General features: G+C 49.5%; 1 protein-coding gene across 1 annotated transcript in view; it reads right to left on the reverse strand.

The window, feature by feature from the left end:
* Positions 1–8,835, reverse strand: part of LOC139242649 (probable G-protein coupled receptor 139) — a gene marked incomplete at its 5' end in the record, with an annotated part of 51,837 nt that extends 43,002 nt beyond the window's left edge. Inside the window, one exon of the mRNA XM_070870453.1 lies at positions 7,972–8,835. Within this exon, the coding sequence (XP_070726554.1) occupies positions 7,972–8,835 (864 nt within the window). The remainder of the gene's footprint in view (positions 1–7,971) is intronic.
* Between the last annotated feature and the right edge of the window lie 380 nt (positions 8,836–9,215).

A 9,215-nucleotide genomic window follows, 5' to 3' on the forward strand; every position in this document is an offset into this window, starting at 1 on the left:
AAATAAAACGGGAAAGGTGGCTCAACCGTGACTAACAAGGGAAATTAAGGATAGTGTTAAATCTAAGGAAGAGGCATAGAAATTGGCCAGAAAAAGCAGCAAACCTGAGGACTGGGAGAAATTTAGGATTCAGCAGAGGAGGACAAAGGGTTTAATTAAGAGGGATGAAAATAGAGTACGAGAAGAGGCTTGCCGGGAACATAAAATCTGACTGCAAAAGCTTCTATAGATATGTGAAGAGAAAAAGATGAGTGAAGACAAACGTAGGTCCCTTGCGGTCGGAGTCAGGTGCATGTATAATTCCAAGTTGGCTCCAAAATTGGCTTGGAGGTAGGAAGCAAAGGGTAATGATTGATGGATGTTTTTGTGACTGGAAGGATGTTTCCAGTGGGGTTCTGCAGGGCTCAGTACTGGGTCCCTTGCTTTTTGCGGTATATATCAACAATTTAGATTTGAATATAGGGAGTATGATTAATGCTTTTGTTCTGCATCCTTTTTTAAATAGGGGCGTTACATTTGCGGTTTTGCAATCCACTGCGACCGCCTCAGAATCCAGGGAATTTTGGTCGATTACAACCAAAGCATCCACTATTGCTGCCGCTACTTCTCCGAAGATGTAGGTGTCAGGTCCAGGGTGTAGTGTCCCTGCACCTTACTACAAACTCACACATGGCATGGATATATCAGTCACGGTCACTCTGTGACCTTCACTTTATTCCCAGGACCAAGGAGTACTGACCCTGGGTGGGACCTCCCCTTTTATACCTGGAAACCCAGGTGAGGAGTGTCTCCCGCAAGTTCACCCCCCTGTGGTCAGGGTGTGCATTTCTAGGGTACAGGTACAGGGTGCATGAGTTACAGTTACATGACTATGTCATTGCAAGATGGTGAAATACATGACATCACCTCCCCCCTTTAGTCTTTTAGTTTCAGAGGTTAAGTCTATCGGGTGGTCTGCGCTCTCTCGTGGAGCGCTGCAGTTGTGACTCTGGTGGCTGAGCCTCAGCACGTGTCTCTGTCACTTGAGGTGATTCCGGCCTGTCCGGGCTGGCCGCAGGGACTGTGCATGCTGAGGGCTGTCTTTGTTGTTCGTGCGCTGGCAGTGGTGTGGGTGCTATCCCATCATGCTCTTCTTCAGGTTCCTCCGTGTCTGCACTGAACCTTGTCTTTACTTGGTCCAAGTGTTTGCGGCATATCTGCCCATTGTTTAGTCTGACCACCATGACCCTGTTTCCTTCTTTGCCAATTACGCTGCCCTCAAGCCACTTGGGTCCCAAAGCATGGTTAAGAACAAATACCGGGTCCTCTATTTCTATACACCTCCCCCTTGAGCCTCGATCATGGAGATCGGTTTGGGACTGGCGCTTGCCCTCAACAATGTTTGCCAGGGCTGGGTGAATGAGGGACAGCTGCGTCTTGAGCGTGCGTTTCATGAGGAGTTCCGCTGGCGGGACTCCCGTGAGCGAGTGCGGCCGGGACCTGTAGGCCAGCAGGAGGCGTGATAGGCGCTACTGAAGGGTGGGACCCTGGATACGTAGCATGCCCTGCTTTATGACTTGGACCACCCGTTCCGCCTGGCCATTGCAGGCCGGCTTGAAAGGCGCTGTCCAGGCGTGCTTGATACCATTGCCCGACATAAACTCCTGGAATTCATGACTGGTGAAACACGGGCCATTGTCGCTGACCAGGATATCCGGCAAACCGTGGGTCGCGAAAACCGTACGCAGACTCTCCACGGTGGTGGATGTCGTGCACGAGTTTAATATGATGCACTCGATCCACTTCGAGTACGCATCGACAACGATCAGGAACATTTTCCACATGAACGGGCCCACATAGTCTACGTGAATACGTGACCATGGGCTGGTGGGCCAGGGCCACGGGCTGAGTGGGGCCTCCCTGGGGGCATTGCCCAGCTGGGCACACGTCGTGCACCTGTGAACCCAGTGTTCCAGGTCTGAGTCAATCTCCGGCCACCACAAGTGTGACCGGGCAATGGCCTTCATTAACACGATGCCAGGGTGCTCGCTGTGGAGTTCCCTGATGAACGCTTCCCTTCCTTTCTGGGGCATGACTACCCGGCTGCCACATAACAGGCAGTCGGCTTGGATGGAGAGTTCATCCATCCGTCTCTGAAACGGTCTGACCTCCTCGGGGCACGCCCTGTGTGTGGGCGCACAATCCCCAGTCAGGACACATTTCTTTATCATGGATAGGACGGGGTCCCTGTTGGTCCAGAGTTTGATCTGGTGGGCTGTGATGGGGGAGCCCGCAGTGTCAAAAGCCTCAACGGCCATGACCATCTCAGCGCTCTGCTCCGACGCCCCCTCAGTGGTGGCCAGTGGGAGCCTGCTGAGTGCGTCAGCGCTGTTTTCGGTGCCTGGCCGGTGCTGTATGGTGTAGTCATACGCAGCCAGTGTGAGGGCCCAGCACTGTATGTGAGCTGATGCATTAGCATTGACAGCCTTGCTGTCTGACAACAGGGATGTTAACGGCTTGTGGTCCGTCTCTAGCTCGAACCGTCTACCGAAGAGGTACTGGTGCATCTTTTTCACACCGTACACACACGCGAGTGCCTCCTTCTCAACCGCGCTGTATCCACGCTCTGCCTGGGAGAGCGACCTGGAGGTGTAAGCCACTGGTTGGAGTCGGCCGTCATCGTTACCCTGCAACACACACCCAACCCCGTAGGATGACGCATCGCATGTTAAAACCAGTTTTTTACAGGCGTCATACAAAGTCAACAGTTTGTTGGAACACAGCAGTTCCTCGCCTTATTGAAAGCCCGTTCTTGACAGTCCCCACAAAACCATTCACAACCTTTCCGCAGGAACATGTGTAACGGCTCCAACAACATGCTTCAGTTCGGCAGAAAGTTCCCGAAATAGTTCAAAAGTCCCAGGAATGATCACAACTCTGACGTGTTTCCAGGCCTGGGTGCCCGGTGAATCACCTCAGTTTTTGATTCAGTGGGCCTGATCCCGTGTACAGCAACCCTCCTGCCCAAAAACTCGACCTCTGGGGTCAAAAACACACACTTGGCCTTTTTCAGCCGCAAGCCTACCCGATCCAATCGGCGTAGCACCTCCTCCAGGTTGTGGAGGTGTTCCTCGGTGTCTCGACCCGTTATGGGAATGTCGTCTTGGAACACAATCGTTCCAGGGATGGACTTGAGCAAACTTTCCATGTTTCTCTGAAAGATAGCTGCTGCCGAACGAATGCCAAACGGACACCTGTTGTAGATAAATAATCCCTTGTGTGTCGTGATGGTCAGAAGCTTGGGTTCTTCAGTCTGTTCCTGAGTCATGTCGGCCAAAGTGAGGTCCAGCTTCGTGAACAGCTTACCACCTGCCAGTGTGGCAAAAAGGTCCTCCGCTCTCGGGAGCGGGTATTGGTCTTGCAGCGACACTCGGTTGATGGTTGCTTTGTAGTCGCCACAAATCCTGACCGAGCCGTCTGCTTTAAACACAGGAACGATGGGACTGGCCCAGTCGCTGAATTCAACGGCCGAAATTATGCCCTCTCTGAGCCTGTCCAATTCATAATCAATATTTTTATGCATCACATACGGCACCGCTCTGGCCTTGTGGTGCACTGGTCTGGCGTCCGGTGTGATGTGTATCACTACTTTAGTGCCCTTGAACGTTCTGACACTGGGTTGAAACAGTGACCTGAATTTTTGCAGGACCTGTGAGCATGAACATCGCTCCACGGATGAAATGGCGTGCACTTCCCCCCATTTCCATTTCATCCCAGCTAACCAACTCCTCCCCAAAAGCACGGGACCATTTCCCGGAACGACCCAGAGTGGCAGCCGGTTCTGTGATCCATTATATGTTACCACCAGGTTTGCACTGCCCAGCACTGGGATGATCTCTTTGGTGTAAGTCCGTAGCTGCGTCTCAATGTGTTCCAGTTTGGGCCTGCTAGCTCTGTGTGGCCATAGTCTCTCAAATTGTTGGGCGCTCATGAGTGACTGGCTCACTCCCGTATCCAGCTCCATGTGCACCGGGATGCCATTCAGTAAGACTTTCATCATCATGGATGACGTTTAGTGTATGAGCTGTGGACGTCAGCCACGTGAACCCGCTGAACTTCAGCATCCATGGCTTTACCCCAGGCATCATCCTGCATTGCAGATCCCTCGTCTGGTTCCTCTGTCTCGCAGATTAGCCTCGCTACTGCCTTTTTGCACATCCTGGCCAAGTGTCCACTGACATTACAAATCCTACAGGTATATTGCTGGAACCTGCAGCTTCTTGCAGTGTGTCTACCCCCCACATCTCCAGCATGAGCTGAGATTGAGATTGTTGTTAACAAAGGGACTATTACCCGGCATTCCCCTTTGATTGCCCATTTGGCTGTTTCTAAGCACTCTGATGGTGGGTGTTAATGGTCCTATCGCGGGACACATTGTTCCTCGAGATGGCGTGAATTGCCGATCCCCTTTCCATTGTCCTTGTTGCAGGCCCACCCTAGAGCCTGTTGCTGCCTGGGTGGTTTCGAAATGCCCTTGCCTGCCTACGGGGTCCCGAGCAGTTTTCACCATGTTAACTCCCTGGTCCATCGCCACGTTGGGAGTAGGGCTGCGCCAGTAGATTAGCTTGGTCTCCTCTTCCCCTGCCATAAAGGTCTGAGCTTTCAACGCCGCCCCTTCTAAAGTCAAGTCCTTGGTCTCTATGAGCTTCCTGAAAATGCCGGCATGATTAATGCCCTCGATGGCAAAAGTCCCTCAATATCTCCCCCCTGCAGGCATCAGAGAACTTACAGAAACTGACCAAGCACTGCAGGTCCGCCACGAAGTCCGAGACGTTTTGTCCCTCCCGGTGCCGGTGAGAGTAGAACCGGTGCCGGGCCATGTGTACACTACTTGCCGGCTTGAGATGCTCACTGATCAGCTGGCTGAGCTCTTCAAAAGACTTGTCCGCCGGCTTTTGGGGTGCGAGCAGGTCTTTCATCAGCGCATACGTCTGTGGACCACAGCTGGTCAGTAGATGCATACGTCTGTGGACCACAGCTGGTCAGTAGATGCATACGTCTGTGGACCACAGCTGGTCAGTAGATGCATACGTCTGTGGACCACAGCTGGTCAGTAGGTGCATACGTCTGTGGACCACAGCTGGTCAGTAGATGCATACGTCTGTGGACCACAGCTGGTCAGTAGATGCATACGTCTGTGGACCACAGCTGGTCAGTAGATGCGCCCTCCGCTTGTCAGCCGCTGTCGCTTCCAGCCAGTCCTTTGTGACAAAGCTCTGCTGGAGTCTTTCCACAAAGTCATCCCAGTCCTCACCCACACAGTAACGTTCCTCTGTGCCACCGGTGGCCATCCTCGTGGTTTGGTGATTCCCATTTCTCATCGCCAAATGTAGTGTCCCTGCACCTTACTACAAACTCACATGAGGCATGGATATATCAGACACGGTCACTCTGTGACCTTCACCTTTATTGCCAGGACCAAGGAGTACTGACCCTGGGTGGGACCTGCCCTTTTATACCTGGAAACCCAGGTGAGGAGTGTCTCCCGCAAGTTGACCCCCTGTGGTCATGGTGTGCATTTCTAGGGTACAGTGTGCATGAGTTACAGTTACATGACTATATCATTACAAGAAGGTTAAATACATGACACAGGGGACTTGTACGCCTTTAGTCCCATTATTTTACTGAGTACTACTTCATTAGTGATAGTGATTGTATGAAGTTCCAACCTCCCTACAGCCCCTTGCTTATCCACTATTGGGGTGTTTCAGTGGCTTCTACAGTGAAGACGGATACAATATATTTGTTCAATGTATCGACCATTCCCCAGTCTCATCCTCCAGGGGAGGAACATTTACTTTAGCCACTCTTTTCCTTGTTATGTACCTGTAGAAACTCTTATTGTGTTTTTATATTTTGTGCTTGTTTACTTTCATACTCTATCTTCCCTCTCTTTGTCAATTTTGTATTTGTTCTTTGCTGGCTTTTAAAAGTTTCCCAATCCTCTGGTCTCCCACTGATCTTGGCCCATTGCAGGCCCTTGTTTTCAATGTGATGCCGACCCTTATTTCCTCAGTTAGGCACGGATGGTTATCCGTTCTCTTACAGTCTTTCCATCTCATTGGGATATATTTTAGTTGCGAGTTAAGAAATATCTCCTTAAATGTCTGCCACTGATCATCAACCATCCCGTACTTTAATCTATTTTCCCAGTCCACTTTAGCCAACTCTGCCCTCATACCTTTGTTTTCTCAATAATTTAAGCTTAGGACACTGGTTTGAGAACTAACTTACTCACCGCCCAACAGAATTTCAAATTGAACCATGTTATGGTCATTCATTTCACTGCACCAGATCTAAGATAGGCTGCTCGCTGGTTGGATCCGCAATATGCTGTTCAAGGAAACCATCCAGGATACACTCTATGAACTCTTCCTCGGGGCTACGCTGGCCAATTTGCTTTGTCCAATCAATATGTAGGTTAAAATCGCCCAGGATTCTTTCGGTGCATTTATTACAAGCCTCCACCTGCCACGATCTTGCATGGCAGAGCAGGCTCGAGGGGCTCAATGGACTAATCGTGCTCCTATTTACTGCAAAAGCTTCCACAGATATGTGAAGAGAAAACGATTAGTGAAGACAGACGTAGGTCTCTTGCAGTCAGATTCAGGCACTGATGGAAAGCCTGGCCGACAGGAGCTGCCATCGTACCTGGTGTTGGACCTCCTCCTTACCATGCTGGGTTGTGGGGATTGGTGCAGGGCCGGGCCGAGTGGCTTCCCCTAGCCACTCACTCACTGCTTTGGTGAAGAAACCTCTATCTGCTGCTGACCTCGACTCTCGCTGTAACTCACCTGGCCTCACTTCTGGGAAGGGGAAGGTCAGTGACATCAACCAGCCAATGGGAATAGATCCTGCCACCAGCTTTGTGCTGGGTACCAGAGCTGTATATGCTGTGCCGAGCGCGAGTGAGGACATCCATATGTGAGGCAGGGAGTGGTCCTGAGGAACACTACCCCATTGTCTAGGCAACGGATGTCGCCACCTTAGTGCAGGCGGGTGACCAGCTACTTTAGGTGGTACTTTAGGGGGTGCCATCCTTTTGCAGGTCACTGCTGACCTTGCAGAGGATCCTGACAGATTGTCACTCCCCGCCCAGGGAGCCCTGTGTAGACAGTGTGTGAGTGAGTGTGATAATATTAACCATGAGGGAGAGTGACTCGGACACAATGGGCCTTAAATTCCGGCCTCACCAGGTCAGGCCCAAGTGTACATGCCCCGGAAACCGGCTTTTCCGATCTGTCAAAGATTTCTCCATATGGATTCTCCATATCCCGGGGAGAAGACCATTTGTGTGGGTGAGATTGGGTCATTTGCCCAAATCATGCCCAGAGAATGTCCTTCAAACTCTTAAACCAGGTAAAAGCAGGTCGATACATTACTTTTACCAGTGTAAGAGTTCTAAAACATATCAAAAATAAACTTAAATACATATTTTTACAGTAAAAACCCTTTCCACCAAGGATCATTTATTTTAAACCTTATTGAAACATGTTAAAAAAATTCCAAAACATTTTTTTAACAAAACATTTAATTGACTTTAATTTCAATTAATTTTAAATATGCGATGTGTTTTTTAATTTATTCTGTTGCTTTTCAATATTGAGGTGTTTATTCACATTGATAATATTGGGAACTCTGAAAAAGCGAGTTGCCATTATTATCACTGAGAATACTGCAGCGTGATTGGTGCTTCAGGCCCATGTGACTCCAGCTTTACTGTACGTATGGGGAAGGCCATTTCCCTAACGCTACACATGGAATGAAGGTCTCGGATGGGAATCGAAGGTTTACGTAAAATATCCTCCGGTCGGAGGCATTTGTCCGAAGGAAGCCCCCAACCGGGATTTCCCCCCCATTATCTGGTGGCATTGAGTTCTGAGGCTGTAAAGTCTCTGCTGCTTCTTATCGTTTAATGCATTTTACAATTACAACAAAGGGATATTTCAGCACATTCTTCCACTGCTCCCGGAACTTAGTCTGTGTCACGGCGTAAATCCCAGTGTTTGTACAGCAACTCAGCTGTTGCAGCATGTATCCCAGTTCAGTTACAAACACAGGTATACCTACATGTCGTGTAATCCAACCAATCCGGTTTGCCACAAGAACCACCATATATATTGCCCATAACAGGATGAAATTCCCCGAGATAACAAACAATAAAATCATGGATTTCCTGCGACTCTCCATCTCGGGGTCTCTGGGACTCTCCCCACTGCTGTGACCCCGGAGTCTCCTGCGAGCTCTGCTGGCCATTAAAATGTGTCTGACAGTGAGAGCATTGAGCAGCAGGATCAGAATAAATGGGACACACGGGGTTAGAATATAATGAAGTAGTTCGAATACTGCCCAGCCCAATGATGCATAATTAGTGTAATACACATCACAAAACCAGGGGTTGTTACCAAGCACATACCAACCTGAGAACATAAAATACCAGGGTATGTTCTTTAAACAGCTCAGCACAGTCACTGTTCCCAGAACCACAGCCGCCGTTCTCTCGGTGCAATATTTAGTTTTCAGCTTCTGGCAACAAATGGCCACAAATCGATCGAAGGTGAAAGTGACGGTGAACCAGACAGAACAGTCTGTGGCTGCATAGAGCAGGACGGCGTGGATATTACACAGGGGGATGGAATACACAAAAATAAACTGTTCCTCATAACGAATCGGAATGTGCCTCAGTATCAGATCCAGGATCACGACCAGTAGATCCGCTGTTGCCATGGCCACCAGGTAACGAGTGACACATTTGGAGAGTCCACACTTTCCCCGGGACAGGATCATTATCGTCACTAAGTTCACTGTGAGGAAAGGAAATAACCAGTTAAATTAAACATCAGGCTGGGAGCAAGAGCAGAAGATTGATGGGATTCGGTCTGCAATCTGCAAATCATTAGTGACATGAAATGATATAATCTAATTCTCATACCTGAGGAAATGAATGCAGGGTTTATTGCAAAAATAATAAGGAATCAATAAATGAAATGGGGATAAAGACAACATGAAATGAACAGATGTTTGATCAATGAGACATTAAATGATAGATCTACCTTTAGCTCAGCAGGCAACAACACTGCCCAAGGTAACAGGGACACACGGGTCAAGAACCTCTCAGGAAGCCTTCGTGTCCCGGGATCAGTCAGCACCGAGAGCGGTGGGATTCGCTTCTGTGC

The sequence above is a fragment of the Pristiophorus japonicus genome, unplaced genomic scaffold (genome assembly GCF_044704955.1).
Source record: "Pristiophorus japonicus isolate sPriJap1 unplaced genomic scaffold, sPriJap1.hap1 HAP1_SCAFFOLD_141, whole genome shotgun sequence".
Classification (NCBI taxonomy): domain Eukaryota; kingdom Metazoa; phylum Chordata; class Chondrichthyes; family Pristiophoridae; genus Pristiophorus; species Pristiophorus japonicus.